The 24,473-nt window shown below is 37.2% G+C and overlaps 1 protein-coding gene across 2 annotated transcripts; it reads right to left on the bottom strand.

Moving 5' to 3' along the window:
• Positions 1-12,215: 12,215 nt before the first annotated feature.
• On the bottom strand, positions 12,216-18,444 carry LOC112755096 (plastoglobule-localized metallopeptidase 48, chloroplastic). Of its 2 annotated transcripts, none has more exons than XM_025802998.2 (9): positions 17,972-18,444; positions 17,788-17,845; positions 16,399-16,466; positions 15,590-15,769; positions 14,717-14,813; positions 14,235-14,344; positions 13,522-13,655; positions 13,228-13,422; positions 12,216-12,507 (listed from the first exon to the last, which is right to left on the bottom strand). In XM_025802998.2, the coding sequence occupies exons 1-8, from the start codon at positions 18,170-18,172 to the stop codon at positions 13,284-13,286; spliced, it is 987 nt and encodes a 328-aa protein (XP_025658783.1). In that variant the 5' UTR covers positions 18,173-18,444; the 3' UTR covers positions 12,216-12,507; positions 13,228-13,283. The 2 variants fall into 2 exon arrangements, with proteins under 2 accessions (XP_025658783.1, XP_072077354.1); XM_072221253.1 differs by having other exon boundaries at positions 13,522-13,627.
• Between the last annotated feature and the right edge of the window lie 6,029 nt (positions 18,445-24,473).

Here is a 24,473-nt window from a genome sequence, read left to right as displayed (position 1 = left end):
ATTTTATTTTTATGTAGATAATTATTTTGATTGGATTGAGTTTAGTTATATATAATTAAAATATATTAGATGTTCAATTCATTTTGTATGCAGATGATTATTTTTATCCTTAAGTGGATGGTTATTTTTATTAAGGGTGAGTGGCTTGTGGCAAGGCAAGTAGCGACGGTGAAATGGGTTGATTATTGATGAAGGTGGGGTGGTCGCCGGTTAAAAAAGAAGAGAGTATTGGAAGATTTCAGATGGTTATTTTTTTGAAATAACTAACTGGATTTTTTAAAAATTTAAAATTTGAAATTGGAGAATTTTAAATTTGAAATTTGATGTGAAATAACTGAATAAGAGTTTTTAAATTTATTATTTCGTGGGTAATTTTCATTTTTAACTCATATTGGATTAAATAAGCAGCTCATTGTACACATTGTACAAATACCCAATTAGCTCTCTAGCGAAACTCTTTATTTAATCATTTAATGGACGGCTTATAAAAGTGGAATAACTTAGTTGGCACCGGATTCAATGGTCCCAAAAAGTTTGGATCATTAAGTGGTCCCATAACAAAACATATTTTTTAAATTTTTCAATAACGCCTAAATAGTCCGTTTCTAATTTTAATTATAAATTAATTTCATATATTTTATTTAATTATAAAAATTATTTTTATTTTATAAATTATTATTTTATCATTCATCTATTCTGTTTATTAATAATAAAAAAGTAAAACAATAACAATAACGAATTAGATCGTAATAATTTTTTGGTGATTCCAATCGATTAAAAGTTTATCTTTGATCCATTACATTCGTCGAGAATTTTGAAATCGTGTTTCTTAGAAAATCAATCGATTGGATTAACAAAACAATCGATTGAATTTCAGGTTTCCCATAACTCAATCGATTGGGTAATATGAAAATTTATAAACCATTAGTCACGGCGCGATTCAAAATTTATAAAAACGATATGAAAATTGAGAATGGCTCGATTCAAAATTCAATTGATTGGATTATCCTACCAATTGATTGAATGCAGAAAAAAACTTATTTACGTCACATTTCAATTGATTGAATAATCATACCAATCAATTGAATTGGAATATACTATTAGTCACGTACAAAATTCAATCGATTGTATTATTATATCAATCGATTAAACTTTCATATATCATTTTAATAGCGGTCTTCAATCGATTGGGTAATATAAACAATCGATTGAATTATAAAAAACCTACATTCTAGTCATCGTTCAGTCGATTGGATAATATGACCAATCGATTGATTTTTGCGAAAACCATACTGCCTTACAACTTTCAATCAATTGTTTTGTGGTAACTTGAAGTCCAATCGATTGATTTTTGCGAAAACCATACTGCCTTACAACTTTCAATCAATTGTTTTGTGGTAACTTGAAGTCCAATCGATTGAGTTATGGGAAACCTAAAATTCAATCGATTGTTTTGTTAATCCAATCGATTGATTTTCTAAAAAAAACGATTTCAAAATCCTCGGCGGATGTAATAGATCAAAGATAAACTTTTAATCGATTGGGATTGCCAAAAAGTTATTACGATCAATGGAAGATCTAATTCGTTATTGTTTTTATTTTTTATTATTAATAAACATAATAGATGAATGATAAAATAATAATTTATAAAATAAAAAATATTTTTATGATTAAATAAAATATATCGGGTTAATTTATAATTAAAATTAGAAACGGAATATTTAGCAGTTATTGAAAAACTTAAAAAATATGTTTAGTTATAGGACTATTTAATGGTCCAAATGTTCTGGGACCATCGAATCCTTTGCCAACTTAGTTGCAGCAAAGTGTATTAGAACATATGAAAAACTTTCCAATAAAATTAACTTGGGTAAAGCCCTATGTATAATCCTGTTTTAGTCTTTAAGATTTAAAGTGTCCTATTTAAATCTAAAAAAGTTTCATTTAGTTTCAATGTAGTCCCACCATTAGGTCAAAATTAAATAATTAATGAAATCTCCTCTATGACAGCAATACAAGAACAAGGTTGATAATATGGAGAATAAGTACAAGCTTTAGAGGTACAAAATCAACCATGGATGCATCAATACATTTATTTATCATTTTCTTTAGTTTCTATAGAAAATATTTTATTTAAATTATAAGAAAAATAATAAATAAATATATTGATGAATACACGTTGATTTTGTGCCTTTAGAGTTTGTATTTATTCTCCAAATTATCGACCTTGTTCTTGTACTGCTGTTATATAGGATATTTCGTTAATTTTTTAACTTTGACTTCACGATCAAACTACATTGAAGTTAAATGAAATTTTTTTGGATTCAAATATGACACTTTAAACTTTAAGGATCAAAACAAAATTACTCCCAAAATGTACGGACCAATTTAATACTTTACCCAATTAACTTTGATTTTCAAGAAAAATAGTCTCGGTGTAATTAAAGTATCAAAACATTAATTTCGTTTATGAATAAAATTATAACTGTTACGGTAGGTAACCAGAGATTAATGGGCTGGTTGGCCGAATCGTCTGAGGGAGGAAGCCTTTGTCAGGGTTTGCGCCTTGGGGGCCTCCGTCCGACTTATGAGTATGAGTGAATGGGGGGTGGTACCTGCAAAGACACTCTAATGCCTAAGTCAGCAAAGGGGTTAGCAGGTCTAGAGAGTATTGGGACTTAGAGATACCTGAGGGGTGTCAGTGTATTTATAGTGGTAAGCCAATAACCACCGTTGGAGTAGTGCCACTTTTCTAGGGTGTTAACTGTCCTTTTATCTTAGAAAAGTTAGGATATGGCTCGTGAAGTGGTTAGAGAGATTCTAGGGGCAGTTACTCATTCAAATGAGTGCTTATCTGCCAGTTAATCCTCGTTCCCGACTTCTTTAGAGCAAGTCGTGACTAGTTCCGACTTCGTAGTGGCTAATCTGGTGAAAGGTGAGGCCAACCCTTTGGGTTGGGCCTTTTTATTGGGATCCTGGGCCTTATTCGTTGGGCCAGGGTATGAACAGTGCCCCTACTCGAGCCCAATCTCTCTTTAAGATTTGGGTTCGAGTATACTACTCGGGGTTGTAGCCGACTTGTTGGGAGACCGACGTGATGTTCCGAAACCGACGTGACTTTTTGTGACCTTTTGGTTCTGACAGTTACGTCTAATCAAGCGTCGTGTCCGTTAGGGATGTGCATAGGGATTGATGGTCTTGGTAACGGTGCATTTTCATTAATGACTGCCCCGCTTTTACCATTGTGCCCCTAACGTACTTATAAATACTTTCCCTCTCTTTCATTGCTTCGTTTCTGCGATTTTTCAAATTTTCCCTTCATTCGTTCGTGCTGCATTGTTGCATCCTCGAAGGCTTTTCATTTCCTTCAACCCTCATTTTCGGATAAAGGTTGGTTCTTTTTATAACGTGCTTTTCCATTTGCATGCCTTCATTTTATAGATAGGTTGGTTTGTAGACTTCAGTTCCGTACTTCCTCCTTTAGAGACCGTGTTTTTTATTTTTCCTTTTCTTTTTCCCTTGTAGGTTTTTGCTACCTTTTTAAGAAAAAGAAATGGCTTCCGTAGATATCCTTTCTCAATGGGTTGATGTCACGGTCCTAGGGGAGGAACCCTCGGTCGATACTGAGTTTATCACCAACCTTCGCACTCATCACAGAATTTGTACTTCTGAGGATGACGAGCCGAAGTATGAATTGGTAGTCCCGGGTCCTGAAGACCGGGTTTGCTTTGGGAGAGTCAATGAGGCGGCCCCTCATTTTTTCTTTATGTATGAGTGCATGATCACCCGTTTGGGTGTTTTTCTTCCTTTTTCAAACTTTGAGATATCTGTTTTGCATCACTGCCGAGTTGCCCCTACCCAGCTTCACCCCAATTCTTGGGGTTTTTTGAAAATTTACCAATTTATTAGCCAGGTTTTGGAGTTTCCGACTTCTTTGAAGATTTTTTTCTATCTCTTCCATATGACCAAACCCTTCAGTGGGCTAAACAATAAGCAACAATGGGTGTCTTTCCGAGCCATACAGGGTCGGAGAGTTTTTACCCTTTTTGATGAATCCTTCCATGACTTTAAAAATTATTTTTTCAAAGTTCAAGCCGTAGAGGGTCACCATCCCTTCTTTCTGAATGACAATTCTTCTCCCCGATTTCCTTTATACTGGCTGAAGGCCTCCCCCTGCGAGAAATATGGTCTGGATGACCTGGATGAGGTAGAGGCAGCCATTGTGGGGTTCCTCCGAGAAGTGTGGGGGAGGGCCCCATACTTGGACACAAAAAAGTTTCTCCAGGGGTCTCCGACCTTTGTCCAGGCACAGCTAGGTAGCTTTTATTTGTTTGTTAGATTTCCGACTTGTCTGACTGACTTATCCGATTTGTCTGATCTATCTGTTATTGTTCTTTCAGAGATGGCAAAAGCAAACGCTCAGGAGTCTTACCAAAGGGTCCAGGAGGCTAAAGCAAGGTCTCGTGCCAGGACTGGTGGCGTCAGGGCGGTTATCTCTCCTCCTCCTCCTCCTCGGAACGTTGGGACTCCCTCTCAGCCTATTGTAATTTCTTCTTCAACTTTCTCTCAGCCACCCCCCTCTGCTCGACCTTCTCCTGAACCAGAGAATAAGAAGCGCAAGACTTTAGAGTCTGGCTCTTCTGGTGAGGTGAAGGCGGATGCTCTTGCATTCGTCCGAAAGAACATCTATCCCAATGTTCGTATAAGCATGGATGATGTTTCTGTTCGGCGCCACCTTACCACTCTGGTTGAGGAGAGCCTTAAGGCGGCGGGGGTTTGTGGCAAACTCTTAAATATTTTCGAGAAGGCTCCTCTCAGCTCTTTAGGGATGACCTCGAGGGTCGAAGAGCTGGAAGGAAGGCTTCTCATATATCAGGAGCATGAGGGGAAGTTGAAGGAGGAAGTCGCCAGGCTGAGGGAGGAGAGAGATAACTTTCGGGAGAGGGAGAGGAAGTTGCAGGCCCAATGCAACATGGAGGTTGGTTTGAGGAAGACAGCACAGGATAGCTATCAAAGTTGTTTGATGATCTTGTGTCTGTGAAGAATGATCTGCTGAATTCTCGGAAGGCATACGCCGAGTTGGAGGACTCTATTGCTGATGGCGCAGAGGAGGCTTGGAGGATCTTTAGGGAGCAGGTCGGAGTTATTGCTCCTGACTTGGACCTCTCTCCTTTAGATTCCGATAAGGTTGTCATCGATGGTGCCATTGTGGATCCCCCTGTCCCCGAGATTATTTCCGAGTCAGATTTGAAGACTCGGGGGCAAAGGATTATAGAGTCTCCTCCTCGCCCTAAGGATGCCCCGAGTTCCTCCACAGTTCCTCCGACTTCCTCTTCATCTCCTATGGATGCCTCTCTTCCCGGTCCTGGTGCCTCTGGTGGTGGTGATCTGTCTACTGCTCTTGCAAAAAAGTAATTTGTTGGCTATTTGGGGGCCCGGCCTGTGGGTCCCCTTCTTTTTTAAACTCTTTATTTATTTTTGGTAGCGTTTGAACAATATTTTGGCCTTTTAAGGCCGTAAACAAAACATTTTATAATACCCTTTTTGGATAAGGGTCTAAGTTACCTTATGCGTGCATACTTTTCTGATTGCGATTTTTTCGAATTCCCCTTGATCTTTTCTGGAAAACCTTTTCTCTGGCTTTTTTGTCTTTCCGAGCCTTTTTAAGGATCTTTAGGACAGCCTTTTAATCTTTTCTTGGGTTTTTTTTTTCACCTCTCTTTTGTTATTCCTAGTACTCAATTTCGTTTTATTGAGTTTTTATGACTTAGGCTATTTTCGCGATTCATTTCTGTTTTACTCGGTTTCTCATTCCGACTTATAAGTCGGGATGTTTTCGAGTTTATTATGATCAACTTGTATAACCTCTTTACGCCGACTTGTTCCTCGTCGTTTCATCCTGACGACCATCTAGGTCGGTCATGGGATTTTTACGTTTTGTCGAGTTTAAGTCGGCGCGTTTCGTAGAAAGGAACAGAAAATAATAAAAAAAGAATTTATAAGAGATATTTGTAAGATGAAAAGATCTTTATTAGTTGGGGGGGGGGGTACTTCATTGCTACTAAGGGTTTTTGATAGTCTATTTCCCTTAGCCCCTACTATGATGCCTCGTTAAAAACCCTTCTTCAGAAAAAACCCTTTGGCTCTGGGGAAAAAATCATGAAGTTGGGAAAAGAGTACATCAGGGAGTAGAGTTCGCTTTTAGCTATAGTACCTTTTCATATTACAAGCATGCCACGACCTTGGTAACTCGGTGCCGTCCAAGTCGGTCACCTTATAATAGCCTTTTCCTAAGATCTCATTGATTTTGTATGGTCCCTTCCAATTTGCAACGAGTTTTCCTTCTCCTGATTTGTTGACTCCAATGTCATTTCTGATCAGGACCAAGTCGCTTAGGGTGAATGTTCTTCGGATGACTTTTTTGTTGTATCTTGTAGCCATCCTTTGCTTCAATGCTGCCTCTCTTATCTGGGCTTCTTCTCGGACTTCGGGGAGCAAGTCGAGCTCCTCCTTGTGCCCCTGTATATTCCCGATCTCGTCATGGAGAATCACTCTTGGGCTTTGCTCGCTGACTTCTATTGGGATCATGGCTTCTACCCCATAAACTAGTCGGAAGGGAGTTTCTCCAGTGGCGGATTGGGGTGTCGTCCTGTAGGCCCATAGCACTTGGGGGAGCTCTTCGGCCCAAGCTCCTTTTGCATCTTGTAATCTCTTCTTTAGCCCTGCCAGTATGACTTTGTTGGCCGCCTCGGCTTGCCCATTGGCTTGCGGGTGCTCCACCGAGGTGAACTGGTGTTTGATTTTCATACTGGCTACTAGGCTTCTAAAGGTGGAGTCGGTGAACTGGGTTCCATTATCTGTAGTAATGGAATGAGGTATCCCATACCTTGTGATGATATTTTTATAGAGGAACCTCCGACTTCTTTGTGCGGTGATGGTGGCCAATGGCTCTGCTTCTATCCACTTTGTGAAGTAATCTATTCCCACGATCAGGTATCTGACTTGTCCTAGCGCCTGGGGAAAAGGACCTAACAAATCCATTCCCCACTTTGCAAAAGGCCATGGAGAAGTGATACTGATGAGCTCCTCTGGTGGGGCCACATGGAAATTTGCATGCATCTGGCATGGTTGGCATTTTTTCACAAATTCTGTGGCATCTTTCTGCAAGGTCGGCCAGTAGAATCCTGCTCGGATTACTTTCCTGGCTAGTGATCTCGCTCCGAGATGATTTCTGCAGATCCCACTGTGGATTTCTTCTAACACTTCGGTGGTTCTTGAGGTCGGTACACATTTTAATAATGGTGTTGATATCCCCCTTCTGTAGAGGATATTTCTCACCAGAGTGTAATGTTGTGCTTCCCTTCGGATCTTCTTAGCCTCCTTGAGGAGGATGTCGAATTTCATGTATTCGACCAAGGGGTTCATCCATCCGAGGTTTAATCCGGCTACCTCAAGTACCTCTTGTTTGTCTTTTTCTTTTACTACGGAGGGTTTCTGGAGAGTTTCCTGGATCAGGCTTCTGTTATTCTCTCCTGGTTTGGTACTTGCTAACTTGGATAGGGCGTCTGCTCTGCTATTTAGATCCCGAGTTATATGTTTGACCTCGATTTCTGCAAAGCGCCCAAGATGTTCCAGAGTTTTTTCCAAGTACTTTTTCATATTTTGGTCCTTCGCCTGATACTCTCCACTTATCTGGGAGGTTACCACTTGCGAGTCGCTGTATATCATCACTTTTGTAACACCGACTTCTTCCGCCAGCTTCAATCCAGCAATCAGAGCTTCATACTCTGCCTGATTATTTGAAGCTGGGAATTCAAATTTGAGGGAAACTTCTATCTGGGTTTCCCTTTCATCCACCAATATTATGCCTGCACCGCTTCCTATTTTGTTCGAGGATCCATCTACATAGAGTTCCCATGTAGTTGGTTTTTTCTCTTGGTCTCCTGCGTATTCTGCGATGAAGTCGGTGAGGCACTGGGCTTTAATCGCCGTCCGAGCTTCATACTTCAGGTCGAACTCGGAGAGCTCTATTGCCCATTGAACCATTCTCCCTGCAACATCCGTCTTTTGGAGGATTTGCTTCATGGGTTGGTTCGTGCGGACTCTTATTGTGTGAGCTTGAAAGTAAGGCCGTAGTCTTCGTGAGGCTACTACTAAGGAGTAGGCAAACTTCTCCAGTTTGTGGTACCTTAGTTCAGGGCCTTGTAGAACTTTACTGATGAAATATACTGGGTGCTGTCCAATCTCGTCTTCTCTGATCAGGGCCGATGAGACGGCCTTGTCTGCTACAGATAAGTATAGGACGAGGTCTTCCCCAGCTATAGGTCGGGTCAAAATAGGAGGTTGGCTTAAGAATCTTTTGAACTCCTGAAACGCCTCCTCGCATTCAGGAGTCCATTCAAACTGACATCCCTTTCTCAATAAGGAGAACAGTGGGAGGGATTTTAGCGCCGATCCTGCCAAAAATATGGAAAGGGCTGCAAGTCGGCCATTCAGCTGTTGGACCTCTCTTAAACAAGTCGGGCTTTTCATCTCTAGGATAGCTCTACACTTGTCGGGATTAGCTTCAATCCCTCTCTGTGTTAGCATAAACCCTAGGAATTTTCCTGCCTCTACCGCGAAGGCGCACTTTGCAGGATTTAGTCTCATCCCGCGCAACCTTATGGTGTCAAGGACTTGTGAGAGGTCAGACAGGAGGTCGACTTCTTTCTTGGTCTTTACCAGCATATCGTCGACGTATACTTCCATTAGGCTCCCTAGGTGAGAGGCAAACACCTTATTCATCAACCTCTGATATGTGGCCCCTGCATTTTTCAATCCGAATGGCATGACCACGTAGCGAAAATTAGCTCTGGGCGTGATGAATGATGTTTTCTCCTGGTCTGGCTCAAACATCGGGATTTGGTTATACCCCGAGTAGGCGTCCATGAACGACAAGTACTGATGCCCCGAGCTGGAGTCTACTAGGGTGTCAATGCTTGGCAGTGGATAAGGGTCCTTGGGACATGCCTTATTTAAGTCGGTGTAGTCGACACACGTTCTCCATTTGCCATTTTGTTTTTTGACTAGCACTACATTGGCTAGCCATGTTGGGTACTTGACTTCTCTAATGAAGCCGGCTTCTAGGAGCGCTTGTACTTGCTCCTCTACTATTAGGGCTCGCTCTGGGCCGAGCTTGCGTCTTCTCTGTTGTACAGGTCGGGACCCCGGGTAAACCGAGAGCTTATGGGACATGAGCTCGGGGTCTATCCCAGGCATGTCGGAGGCCTTCCAGGCGAAGAGATCGGAGTTATCTCTTAGGAGTTTAGTCAACCCTTGTTTTAGGGTTTCCCCTAGGTTGGCCCCTATATGAGTATTTTTTTTCCCTCCTCTTCGCCGACCTGTATCTCCTCGGTTTTTCCTCCCGGTTGTGGACGCAGCTCCTCTCTAGCCCTTGCGCCTCCGAGCTCTACTGTGTGAACTTCTCGGCTTTTTCCTCTCAGGTTTAGGCTTTCATTGTAGCATTTCCTTGCCAATTTCTGATCTCCCCTTACCGTTGCTATCCCCGCTGAAGTCGGGAATTTCATACAAAGGTGAGGGGTGGATACCACCGCTCCGAGTCGATTAAGGGTAGTCCTGCCAATTAAAGCATTATATGCTGACCCTACATCGATGACTATGAAGTCTATGCTCAGAGTTTTTGATTTTTTTCCTTTTCCAAAGGTGGTGTGGAGGGGCAAAAACCCTAGTGGCTTTATTGGCGTGTCGCCTAGTCCATATAAGGTGTCGGGGTAGGCTCTTAATTCTTTCTCATCCAACCCTAGTTTGTCGAAAGCGGGCTTAAAAAGAATGTCCGCTGAGCTTCCTTGGTCTACTAGGGTTCTGTGGAGATGAGCATTTGCTAGGATCATAGTTATTACCACTGGATCATCGTGTCCAGGGATTATTCCTTGCCCATCTTCATTTGTGAATGAAATGGTAGGGAGGTCGGATGACTCTCCTCCGACCTGGTAGACTCTCTTGAGATGTCTTTTGCGAGAGGATTTGGTGAGTCCCCCTTCCGCGAACCCTCCTGAGATCATATGGATATGTCTCTCCGGAGTCTGCGGTGGTGGGTCTCTTCTATCCATATCGTCTCGCTTTCTCTTCCCATGACTGTCCGACCTTTCTATGAGATATCTGTCGAGCCGACCTTCCCTAGCCAGCTTTTCTATCACATTTTTAAGGTCGTAGCAGTCGTTTGTGGAGTGACCATATATTTTATGGTACTCACAGTAGTCGCTGAGGCTCCCCCCTTTTTTATTTTTAATGGGTCTGGGGGGTGGTAGCCTTTCAGTATTACAAATCTCTCTGTATACGTCCACTATAGAGACCTTTAGAGGAGTATAAGAGTGATATTTTCTTGGTCTATCGAGGCCGAGTTCTTCTTTCTTTTTGGTTTCCCTCTCTCTTTCTTTTGTTGAGGGAGGGTGCCCAGGTCGCCAACTCAGGTCTCTTAACTTAGCATTTTCCTCCATATTGATGTACTTTTCAGCTCTTTCCTGTACATCACTTAGAGAGATGGGATGTCTTTTGGATATGGACTGTGAGAAGGGACTTTCTCTGAGCCCATTGACTAGCCCCATTATGACTGCCTCGGTGGGCAGGTCTTGAATCTCTAAACATGCTTTGTTGAACCTTTCCATATAGGCTCGTAAGGATTCTCCGACCTCCTGTTTTATTCCCAGGAGGCTTGGTGCATGTTTAACTTTGTCTTTCTGGATAGAGAACCTCATCAAGAATTTCCTTGAGAGGTCTTCAAAACTGGTGACCGACCTCGGGGGAGGCTGTCAAACCACTTCATCGCTGCTTTTGACAAGGTTGTCGGAAAAGCTTTGCATCGCGTAGCATCGGAAGCGTCAGCCAGATACATCCGACTTTTAAAGTTGCTCAGATGATGCTTTGGATCAGTGGTTCCGTCGTAGAGGTCCATATCGGGGCTTCTAAAGTTTCTCGGAACTTTTGCCCTCATTATGTCCTCACTAAAAGGATCTTCCCCTCCTAGGGGGGACTCTTCTCTACTATCACGGGAGTTCCGACCTTTGAGGGAGGATTCTAGCTTTAAGAGTTTTTCCTCTAACTCTTTTCGTTTATCCATCTCCTCTCTTAGGCGCTTTTCTATCTTCTTTTGTCGCTCCCGTTCCTGTTCTAGCTGTTCCAAACGATTTTGGTGAATATGGACTAACCCCATGAGCTCAGTTGAATGGGACTGTCCGTCCTTCTCTGACTCACGGCCTTCTGAGGAATTCACCTTCGGGGTTTTGACTCCGGAGGTTCCTTCTTTGTGTTGATCGTTGGTTTCCTGATGGAGGGTTAGGTCCGCGTCACTATTTCTGGTGTCCAGATTCTCTTGTTCAGAATCTGTTTCCACATGACCCTCCTCAGGGGATCCGTCCGCCATCACTGGTTGATCTCTCGGGTCCCCGGCAACGGCGCCAATGTTACGGTAGGTAACCGGAGATTAATGGGCTGGATGGCGCTGGTTGGCTCAATCGTCTAAGGGAGGAAGCCTTTGTCAGGGTTTGCGCCTTGGGGGCCTCCGTCCGACTTATGAGTATGAGTGAATGGGGGGTGGTACCTGCAAAGACACTCCAATGCCTAAGTCAGCAAAGGGGTTAGCAGGTCTAGAGAGTATTGGGACTTAGAGATACCTGAGGGGTGTCAGTGTATTTATAGTGGTAAGCCAATAACCACCGTTGGAGTAGTGCCACTTTTCTAGGGTGTTAACCGTCCCTTTATCTTAGGGAAGTTAGGATATGGCTCGTGAAGTTGTTAGAGAGATTCTAGGGGCAGTTACTCATTCAAATGAGTGCTTATCTGCCAGTTAATCCTCGTTCCCGACTTCTTTAGAGCAAGTCGTGACTAGTTCCGACTTCGTAGTGGCTAATCTGGTAAAAGGTGAGGCCAACCCTTTGGGTTGGGCCTTTTTATTGGGATCCTGGGCCTTTTTCGTTGGGCCAGGGTATGAACAATAACTATTCTAAAACTTTTAAAAGTAAAAATAATAATTTATTCATCTAAGAGATTGCGGGTTCGAGTCTTCCTATTTTTAGTAAAAAAAAATTAATAAGTTACTCATTTTTAATAGATATAAAATTAAATTATAAATAAATTTATCAGCATTATAAAATAAATAAAAATAATAATTTGCTCGATTTAATTTACTCATAAAACGTTTACATCACAACACATGCAAATTTTCAAAAATATACTTACATAATGGATTGTCAAAAGTGAAGAGAATTTATATCCTAGAATTATACAAGTAATTACTTCCTTTCAAAGAGTAATATATATCTATGAGATAATCATTCTTCTGGCTAAATTTATACTTACAATATGGCTGACATATATAAAAATCACAGTGATGCATTTGTAGATTTACATTATAGAATAAGAAATTTTGTCTCCTGTAGTCGTATATCCATCATAAATTCTACTGCTTCCTGACACCATTTGATCATCTGTCACGTTCGGTTGCACTAAATGCTGCATAAAAAAAAAGTGAGAAATAAAATACGTTGCAGGTTTCATAATGGATTTAAAAATTAAAAGCATATAAATAGTGTATTATGTTCAGGAATAAGTCAAGGTTATTTATGACTTGCTACTCCATCCATGCATTATCAAGTAAGTGTCCCATTTTAAATGCACACATAAATTAAAAAAATTATTAAAAAATATTGAAATTCCAAAAAAATCTTAACATTATAATGTTAATAATATTAAGAACATTTAATAAGATTGAGAAAATGTATTATACTTGAATCGAAAAATCTCAAAAAATAAGAATTTTTAGTCAAAAATTGCCAAAACTTATTAGTTTTAGCTTTATTTAATATACTTTGTAATAAATAAATACAAAATAAGACATTTAAATTATTTAACTTTTTTTTTGTCTTCTTAATATTATCGTACATGAATAAGGATAGCAGATGGTGAAAAAAAAAATAACCAATATTTTCTAAATGGATAGTTATTTGTAATAAAGTAGAATTCTGAAATTGCACACTTAATCTATATGCACGAGAGTATTTACTAAGACCAACATTAAGGGAAAAATATTTCCTGAACAAAGGCAGTTTGAAAATGTAGTCCGTTTCTTCCAGTACGTATATGTAATCCATTATAAAACCATATGCAATATGCCAATATCAATTGCAAATATATAGTTTATGCATGGAGCTTGTATAGTTTTAAGAAACTAACCAGGAAGAACATTGAGCAGTACCACATTTTGAACAAACAAAGCCTATAAGGAAGTGCTAGATTTTTTGTTGTAGTGATTCAATCTGTATTCCACGTTTCAGGAGAGATCGATAAGCTGTACTTCGAGACCATTCGTCGATTTCACTAGCGCGTAGAACTGGCAAAGGGTGTGACAGTTGCCTTGTTTGTGCATTCCTTGACAACAGGGACAAAAAAAAAGAGAAAAAGTTTAAGTTTAGCTTCCAAATAAGAACATTCCCAAGATTCCAGTGTTGTATGCAGAAAGCTACACACCTTATGTACCACCCAACAGGGCTGGAAGCAGCTTTTTCATAAGAGCGAGCTTGCTCCAAGAATGCATCGACATTTAGTTGATCAGCCATAGATGGGCATCCACCAGCTAATTTCATGAGGACAGAGATGACTACCTCTTGTAGGATACCAAAAATTAATTTTTATAATTAAATCAATGTACAATATAGAAAGTTAGAATCTACTAAGCACCTACACTTTTTTTATTTGTTGTGTCTTTGTGTCGAACACGACACTCATGAATACTCGTCTGACACGTATGTCTTTTGTGTCTTAAATCTTAATAAAAAATAAAAAATTTTTCTCCAGACATGCATATACCTAATACTATCACATGTTAGTGTGTCTAGTCTTATTCTTAACATATATTCTTGAAATGAGTTTAGAAATAGTATATATTATTAGTTATTAAAACAACAAATATTTAAATATTTTATATAATTAAAAAAACATTAAAAATAATAAAAAATTAATTTATATTTTTATATCAATAAAATACCAAAATATTATTACAATTTATCTAAAAAATATTTTATATTTTATATATATGCTGTATTTCCGTGTCTTATAAGAATTTTAAATTCGTGTGTCTGCGTGTCCTATGTCGTGTCGTGTCCCATGTCATGTGTCCGTATGTTAGAATTAAACCAATATATATATATATATATAGATTATGATGTTTGCCAATAGAATACCTTAGGGTCCTGAGCAACAAGTAGAGCTGCTCGATCACAAGTCAACTCAGCAGCTCGTAGCCACCGGAATAACTGCTCCTCCATAGTCCGAGCTATCATACCTCCAATGCCTACAACAAAGGACGAGCTTGAAAGTAGGCATCATATTCAATGTTTCGTGATTGTTAACTTATTACTCAATTGGTAAAAAGAATGAAATGGTCACATGGATTTTTTACCCTACTTCATTTAGGACGGGTTGGACTACTTGTGTCTCCCCAACTTTTATCATCTGACACAGTTAACTACTTGACCGGAAGATATAAAATAATTTGGGATTAGAAACTAGAAAATGTTGGGCGTACTCCAAATTCTCCAATGAATTCAAATTCTACTAATATTTATGACAAATCAGAATATAAACAATATAAATAATAATACATGTGTTTGTGCTTGTGTATCACAATTTATCAAAAACTGAAACAAGACACTGTTTCACATACCAGGTACAGTATAAGCTCCGAGGGTTAGAATATTTGCATATGTAAGCCACACTCCATGATCACATTTTAGGTGACCCAACTCATGAGCCAAAACAGCCTGTTGAAATAAGCCGATGGCGAGTTAATAGCATTTTTTGAACCACAACATCGGAAACGATTGACAAGCATAATTTTAACATTTTTGATCAAGCATATTGGAAAAGAAGAAATATATTATCATGTAAAACACAAACCCTTGAAGTATAACTTCCTACTACATCCCGTTACTCGTAAGTCATAGCCCACATAGATTAAGGGGAAGAATTTTACGGATGCTACACTAGTTAATAAAATTGGCAAAATAGCTTTTACAAAAGAAGATGCATGCAAAGATAATTTAGGTGAGTTTGACTGGCTAATGCTGGTGCAAAGGTTGAGTAGGACTTCAATGTTCTAAACCTTTCTTTAACAAGCTTTTGCAATTTCCATCATTCTATGTTACTACATGTCATTTCTAATTTTCAGGTTTGCCTGCTTAGTTCATGAGATGTATAGTTCAGCAGGTACTTAGAGGTTAAATCTGTCTCCCCTTTTTCCAAGTTATTTCTCTCATGTTCTGTTTCTAGAAAAAGTCCTCTTTAGTTCCTAGAAATGAATGTTGTAATACGAATGACTACTTTTTAATTCATGTAATGAATAGTTCATTGAAGAGTTTGGAAGGTGAACTATGGGAGAAACTGTGGTGGATTCAAAGGTCAAAGCATCTTGTTTTTCTACTTTTCATGATCGATATGAAAATTAATTAACTTTACTTTGTAACTATAATATTTTCAATGAATATAAATGTAAATAAAAAAAGATGTGAAAAAAAAAAGAAAAAAAATATAATATAACCTGCAACTCTGCTCTTGTCAAGAGCTCCACAAGGCTAGTGTGAATAACAACAAATGGTCGTTTGCCACTTATAGCTAATGTGTATGCATTCGGCACAGGACTTTGACGAACATATAGATCAGGGGCATCAACATTTAATATTTGTGCAGCTTCAACCATCAAGTGGTGAAGATCAGGAAGCTGAGATAACAAGAGATATTGTTAGTTATTCAACTTTTAATAACAACTTTGCTGGCAGCATAATTGAAATTACTTCTTGATCCAAGTTGCATAATAAAGAATGAACTCCTTATAACAAGTATATTATGTCATGCAGCCACACTCTGCAAATTCATAACTATCATATGTTAAATGCAAAAACTTCATTGCTCCTATATTTAATCGGAATTATCATTCCTAAGTTGGTAATTGCAAGAGGAACTAGTTAAATTGTTTCAAGAATGGTTACTCAAATGTGCTTGCATATACAAGCATAGAATTAATGGAATGAACACTGGCTCTTCAGTTGTGAGGAAGAAAAGTAATGGAGTTCATGCAAAATAAGTCACCGCTGTGGCAACATGCATGTGATTTTTATGTACAAGGCCATTAGCGAACTTGTGCTGTGTGTATACATGCTTGCACATTTGCATCTTTGTTTGTTTTCCTTTTGCATAAACTAATTGTGTGTTACAACAAAACCTAGCATTTCCACTGAGATCAAGCACCATAGAGCATGTATATTTTATCTAATATATTGCCTTCCAGCCAAGTGTGTTTACTGAGTACAAGCTGAACAAAATGTTTGTTTTTCTAAGTGTTCGGGATACCTGATTTTTGGAAACAAGGACAGATGTCCCTATATTCTCTAGGAGCATGACCTGCTCTGCGACACTTCCTGCAATTCATTTTAAGGGAGAACATTCTAAGATGTCATTGAATATAAGGAACTTGCGTGAAACATAAAGCAATGTCTTTGAAAGCATCATATACAGATGGCCATTAAGATCTGAAAAGCATGTATAAATTCATAATTAGTACAGCAAAAAGTGGTTGGTTTTGGTGCCAGGTGAGCCCAATAATTCATCATTGATCAAATCAACAACAACATAACTACACCTTTCACGTGCAATCATGCACACATGGGGAGTCCTTGCTGTTAGAGATAAACAAAACTAGTATTGTATTCCATCTAAGAAGCAACTCAAGCCTAGATCACCCAATGTTAATGGTTCTGCGAAAAGTGAAAAGTTTTGGTGGGTATCCATGCATGGAAATATTGAGAATGACGTTTTCTTACAAGTAGAACAGTTTAGCCAATGACAATTGCATAAGGGGAAAGATTTATAGCCTTGAATCTTGCCCTTAGGCATCATTTGGTAAAACTGTTTCGAGAGGTGCTTTGTATTTGTAAAAAAAAAAAAAAATTATGTGCTTGTACTTGTAGTTTTAAAAGATTAAGGGTGTTTTTGAGAACAAGTTGATTTGTGCTTATCAAAATAAAAATCTAATATAATCTCATATTAATAAATATTCAAATTTACCCTTAGTTATATTATTAATGTGAAATTTCATTCACGATAAAAGATTCTCCCACTATTTATGTCTATCATAATCATTTTAAATTTTAAAAACTATTTTACCAAATACAATTGTTGTTGTTTGTAGTTTCTAAAAGTAATTTTTAGTTTGGTTTACCAAAAACTGGTATTACAGGTTTTAGAAAGCTATCTGTCAAAAACCAACTTTGATAAGCTATTTGTGAAAAGGAAAAATTTTACCAAAGCAAGCCTAAATACAGACAATTTGAACCATTCAGGGAAGGAGTTATACGGGGGAACAAGTTTTATCCAATGGCCCAACTACATGTGGCAGAAAACTTGTGAAGGTTATGTGATTTTGTGTATACATCTTATGCCATATATCAGCTACATGAGTTGTGCCGGTGAGATGCACACGGCTAGTGTTTGTCAGCTTAGTGTATGAGGTAGAAGTGAGTATATATATATATATATATATATAGAGAGAGAGAGAGAGAGAGAGAGAGAGTAATCATGTAAACAAAGCATTCTAACGGGAACACAGCTTGCAATTGAGAAATACAAAGATTCATGAAAAATCAAAAGCTTAATCAACAGAATCAATGAAATACAACACTAAACTGCATCACTTAGGATCCCAATTCACAGGGGATACTTCAATTTTAATATATTTATTACCTAGAAGTGCTTTCCCCAATTCATTTAATCCTGGAATCGCTCTCAGTATCAGCGTGTTCTGGAGATTGAAAGCAAAATAAGAAAAAAAAAAAACATGAGTGCATGAAAAAAATTAAGCGCTGAAAAAGTTCCGAACGAGTTCTCAGAAAAAAAAAATGAAAAGGTTCAGAAGCCACAGACAGACCTGTTTATCAAGAGGGTGGCGAAATTCATCGGCGTCGAGATCTCGAAAGGCAAGAGCCGAACCTGCTCTGCACAGCGTTAATCCAAGTTTCTTGTTCTTTCCGACTCGTCCGAACCTGAATTTGTCCGAGGCTAAAAAACTGAAAGAAAGAGAATTGGGTTTGTGGAGGAGGCAGTGCGCGGAAAAAGTTACCGAAGCCATTGAAGAATAATAGTAATAATAATAGTAAGAAGAAGCAGAAGCAGAAGCGCAGATTAGCTTAGTAATGGTGTTTCTGATGTTGTGAGGAGGAATGGGTGCGCAGTGCACACAGCGTTGATGATTGTTTCTTAATGTATAGGTGGTTGTGGCCCCAGCCGGCAACCTATGGTACCTGTTTCGCGCCACTTCATTTTCTGTTGACTTTGTGGGAAGATTAACTAACTAAATGTGTGCTCACTTGGTTGTCTTGCATTAAGATATTTTGATTTTTGAGTAGTTTTTTTTTTCCTTTCCCTTTTTAAATAATATTTTGAGGTGTTTTATACGAACAATTTTAATAGGAGAAATATTAAGAAATTAATATTTTTAATATAAAATAAAAATAATTTGATAGTATTACTTTAAATATAAAATAAAAATAATAAAAAATATTGGTCATCTAAAATTTCTTTTTTAATAAAGTTAGTGTTGATTTTTTTTCTTTTGTATCATCCAAAATAGAAAAATTAGATAAAAAATATTTTTAAAATTAATTATTAAATTATTTATTATATATTTGTATATATTTATATATATTGATTTATGTATTTTTAATTAAATAATTAATAATTAAAATAATCAAATTTATTTATAATAATATAAAAAATTATGAGATGCTAAATCGTATTTTTCTATGCTAACAGGGATTGATTTTTGATAGATGTAATGTTATCCTAAAAAATCCAAGTTAATTGAATTGAATTGGATTATCGGTATATATTTGTATTTTGAATATCTTGAATGCTTGATAATCGAGGACAAGTAGAGAAGTGCATTCGAATAAAAAAAATTGTTTAAAAAAGAATGGGAACAAACAAAAATTAATTGAAGAGTGTTTATCATGAAATTTAAAGCAAGTGATAAGGGACTGTGAAGTATTTGAACAGGATATTTGAACTCTTTTTACAGGGATCGGAAATCTTCTAAGTATGCCTGTGCTTACTAAATTTCTATAAAAGGAAAGATCGTCCAAATTATAAATTAGGATTCAAGTATTCAACCACTTGGTAATAATTTTGTACAAAATCTTTGTAAATCAATTTATTTCTTTTGTCTAATCAATTTATCAATCTATTTATAACTACTCCAAGAAAGAAAACACATTATTTCAAATAATTGGCTGTTATTTTGATTTTTAAATAAAATATTAATTATTTTTTATTAATAATCATCGTTATATTTTTTTTCTTACTTATCTCAAACAATTAGTTTCAGTTAGTTAGTAAAATAATAAAATAAGATTGAATTTAACAAAAATAATAATTTTTAATTTTTAATTTTAAAATTATGAATGATAATCCAAGAAAATAAAAGTAGTTAGAAAATAATTATCCTAAAAGATTATTATCCTAATTAAGCTAAAAAAGATAATTCGGTTAATTAATATCCAATTAAGATCCAATTACCTTCCCTGTCTTAAAGTAATGTCACTTTGGAAAAAAAAAATTAGTATACAATTAAGATTCAGTACCAAATTTTACTAGGAACTCTTGTATATATATATATATATATAAGTAAGCAGAAAGCAACAAGATTAATTCTCAGTTTGATTCTTATTTCTATTAGAGAAAGTTTCTTATATTTCTGATAAACGAACTTGAAGCATCAAACCAGTTCTCAATTTCATCATCATGACGTCGCCATTTGGTTTTTTCTGGGAAGTGTCATCTCCCTCATTGTTGCAAGAACAGGAGGCTGATTTGCAACTTTATCTAACTCACATGAGAGATAAAACAGCAGATTACTTCATTCTCAAGGTACGAGTTAGGCATCAAACATGCTGGACTACTGATCCTCAACAACCACAATCACATGATCCAGTGTTAGGAGCCATTGATACGTTTGCATGTCACAGCTCAATTCTAATGCAAGCGCAAGAATTTCTTCAAAACGGTTCATCACACATGCAATTGCATTTTCCTGATGCTGTTATACCAAATGTCTTGATTCATCAGATGATGCCAGATGTTATATCCTACGCGGAAGCCATAATTCAAACTCGTCGTTCCGGATTCCTCTACGAAAGACCTGATTTTCGTTTGTTCAGTTTGAATTTGGACATTATTATCCAGAATTCGTTATTGTTTGTTGATGACTACGACGACATTATCACCGACTTCATCATTGAAGAGTCCATGGAAAATACTAATATTAAGATGGTTCCTACTTCCAAGAATGCCATTGATTCTCTCGAGGAAGTGAAGCTTGAAAAGAATAACAATGCAACAGAGAGGTGCAGTATTTGTCTATCTGAATTTGATTACGGTGATGATGCAGAACAAGTTTTATCAATGCCTTGTAAGCATGTGTATCATCAAGAATGCATCATCCACTGGCTCAAGACTAGTCATTTATGCCCTTTATGTCGCTATCCGATGCCAACAGATTAGATCGTCAAAAATGTAAATAAAAATTGAAATTAGTTACTTGATTCTTCTGTGTAGTTTGGTTCTAGTTCATAATGTGAATAGTATTATGCATTTAATCATGAAAAAAAATTAGTTAGTTGATTCTGTGTAATTTGGATGTAATTCATCATGTGAATAATATTATGCATTTTGTGTGGAGTTCTCTTTCCCAATTTTTTTTCTTTTTTATATTGTTTTCTGTTTTAATTTTCTAAGCAGCTTTATTGAAAAAGAAAAACCTTATTTTTGTTTGTTAAAGAAAGAAAGGATTCGGAATTAGAATAAGAATTTCTTTTTGTACAGAATAGAATAAGAACTTTCGCTGTTGACCATAATGTGGAACAATTCAGTTAAAATAATTTAAAAAATTATAAAAGCGACAAGGGAAATAGGGGTTGAGGAGGTGTGGCACAGGGTGCTTTGCCAAGGGATGAGGGGCGGATGTTTCGTGTTCTGACGGTCTGGGTGAGGGTTTTTTGCGATGTGATTTTTTTTTAATTTTAATTTTTTGTGTGAATGCGGGAGAGGATTCTTCGTTATCTGCGTGTTTCTGGGCAGATGTTTCGTGTTCTGGCCTTGAGTTTCTTGATTTGAAATGGGTAAGAGAGCACTCACAATCTTCGTTAAATTTGGATGTGACGTGTGTCTTCACAATCATTTGTTAAGTTGCCAGTTGGCACTAGAATGTAAAGGTTTGACTCATAAAAAACTAACGAGTTGAAGTCAAATGACGTGCATATATAATTATATATGTATGATAAGAATCAGTGATGAACTTGGTCCCTATGTATCTTCCCCTCTTGGTTTGTGTCCAGTCTAGTAAAAAGCTATGAGACATTAGAATAGAAGCAACCGTGTTAAACACTGAAATAGCTGACCCACTATAATCACCCAGAGCCACTCTTCTAATGTGAACTGATGCAGGCTGCGGTTCTCTATTTATTGGCTTGCAAGCAAAACATTAACTAATGGAGGTTGCAGTTGTGGCCTCACATATTCAATGGTTGAGACGCCACTGACAGACGACTACGGAAAAATGGACCGTAAAGCTATGCAGATGAGCATGTAAGGAATTGGACAGAGGCAGGGGATGCAAACCATGTGATTTGTGGTAGTTATAGCTATAGGTGCTAACTTTTCATAACAATTTAAGGGGAAAAAAGGAAAGAAATCGCCACTGATTCTTGTAGGAAGGAGGAAATTATAATATTCAAGATTGCGCATCTGGTAACCTGCAAAGATGCAGGAAGTGATTCCTAACCGTGTAAGTTGTAACCATCTGCAGTGATTTTTTAAGTACCTGAGTTTGTTAGTATTTTCCTTTTATACTAGTTCTATTAACTTCCTTTATGTGATAATTTTTCAGATGAATGGCCAAAAATAAATTATTTTATTCATTAACGTATGAGAAAGAGTCGCTTTACATTTTACTGGGAAGTGGCTTTGATATTGAAGGGGGTCAAGACTAAAAAAAATATATATATTGAAGAGGCTGAGTGTCTGGAGGCATTAACATGTGGGAAAAGATGGTGACAGTATGTGAGAAGTGCTAAGGGTTTTGAGGAGTGTTAGGCGTCAGTAACTTTTGTAATTTGTAGCCATCAAATAGCCATCAATAATAATTTTAATGGTGTGAGATTTTATCCAATTTTTTTACTGATTATATGCTGGCCAAAATTTGAAAAAGTTACTAGTCCCTACTTTTCCAAAGGTTTTTACGGCAAAAAGGGTGAAAGTATCGGCATAGATTGTTTCTGGTGAAGAAATTTACCTCAACCAACTATTCTGACCAAGAAAACGACCTTCCCCAAGATAATAATACTAATGGGCTAATGGCAGTCCAATTCCTGTAAGCACAGATGGACCTAGACAAAATTGGGTGCACTGGCCGCTCCGACCTAGACAAACCTTAAACCCATAACAACCAGCCCATTTCATGCTTATCACGCAAAATTGGTATCTATCTCGCACCAAAATATACAAGAAATATTATTTCACTTGCAAAAAAAAAATAAATAAATAAATAAATAACACATTAAATCAAATACTCACAAAAAAATAATGCTTGCCCACTATTACATAAGTTTCAACGCTAACTAAAATCGCCTTTTGGTTATGTATTCTAAGAGTATTTAATGATAAAATTTATGTGCATATTTTTAAGAGTATTTTTTAATATATATTTTTTTAAATTTAATTTATTATAATTTCTATCAATTAATTAATTATAATTCAAATTTTTCTTTTTATCAAAGATAGGAGACTCGAACCTGCAACCTCTTAATTGAGTATGGGGAGACTATGCCATTTGAGCTATAACTCATTGGCTAATTGTAATTCAAATTGAATGATTATTTTGTTAAGAAATTATTATTTCTTAATCTATTTATAGGTAATACATATATTAATTATAATTACAAATTAAACTATTTCACATTAAATAACTTATATAACGATGATCTTATTTATTATCATAAATATTGAATTAAATAAGTCATTATTATTTTTTATTTGAAATTAAATGCTATTTTATTTGGATTTTAGAGTTTAATAAATGCTATACTCATATGTAAATAGTGATTTAGGATTTTAGTCCCCAACGCATCAAAGTCGCTTCCGTAGCTCTTTTGGAGTTGTGATTCAGTCCTATAAAAAATACAAAAGGCTTTGGTTGAAGAAGACAAAAAACCAAAACTTTCTCAATTATACTCACGAATTCAGATACGTTTTCACCAATGTTCTGAAAACCGAATTGGACCGATCGGTTCGACCGGGTTAACAAAAAATCGGTCTTTCAACTGATCCGGTTGGCATGAAAAACCGCCTGACAAAAAACCGGCCGAACAGGCAATAAACCGACGAACCAGTGAAACCGGACGATTTTTTAACGGTTTTAAAATTTTAATTAAAAAAAAAGAAATTCAGCATATAAAAGGCTACCTCCTCAGATCCCCTCCCTCACACAAACCCTAACGGCCTAACCCACAACCTCTCTCTCTCTCTCTCTCTCTCTCTCTCTCTCTCTCTCTCTCTCTCTCTCTCTCTCTCTCTCTCTCTCTCTCTCTCAGCCACCACAAGCAGCAGCCACCACCTCTACCGCCGCTGAACTCTTCTCGTCAGCTAAAAGGTGTTGTCACCTCACGGTAGTGACAGACAGAGTGTCAAATCGAAGCCCTTGTCTGTCGATCCTCTTCTCCTCCACGTCGTCGCCTCTGGACTTGCATGTCAAAGCTCGTGGCTATCTTCTACTATTCTCTACGTCGTCGTCGTCGTCGTGGACTTGCAGATCGAGGATCTGTCAGTTTGAATCCTATCGCCGTCTCTGTCTCGCCGTTCTACCCTCCTCGGCAGTTGAGTTTCGTTCCTCCCCCGTCTCTGTCTCGCCTATCTCTGAGTTTTATGATTCTGAATTTCTGTTTTTATATGATTCTGGAACCGAAAATGTTTAGGATTATGAGTATGCACTGCTGAAATCTATGTTTGCTTCAGTTTATGTTTGTTCATTTGTTTATTTTATTGATGGAGTTATTGTGATTATTGAGTTGCTATTTTCTGATGATTGGGTTGCAATTTTTTTCTGTTTTTTTTTTTCTGAGTTAGGGTTATTGGTGGTGTGATTTGCTGAATTTGGATTGAGTGTATGTGGATTGTGAGTGCATCTGAATTTCAATTATTTTGTGATTGAGTGGCTGAATTTTCTGATACTTTTGAATTCTCTGGCTTGTTTGTATTTGGACTGTGTGGATTTATTTTAGGTATTTATGCTAATTATTTTATTAGAATTTAAGAGTTAATTAAAAATTTTTAATATTTAAAATTGTTTATGCTGATTATTGTTCATGTTATTATTTTAT

The sequence above is a fragment of the Arachis hypogaea genome, chromosome 16 (genome assembly GCF_003086295.3).
Source record: "Arachis hypogaea cultivar Tifrunner chromosome 16, arahy.Tifrunner.gnm2.J5K5, whole genome shotgun sequence".
Classification (NCBI taxonomy): Eukaryota; Viridiplantae; Streptophyta; class Magnoliopsida; order Fabales; family Fabaceae; genus Arachis; species Arachis hypogaea.
This window is presented reverse-complemented; position numbering and strand designations above follow the sequence as displayed.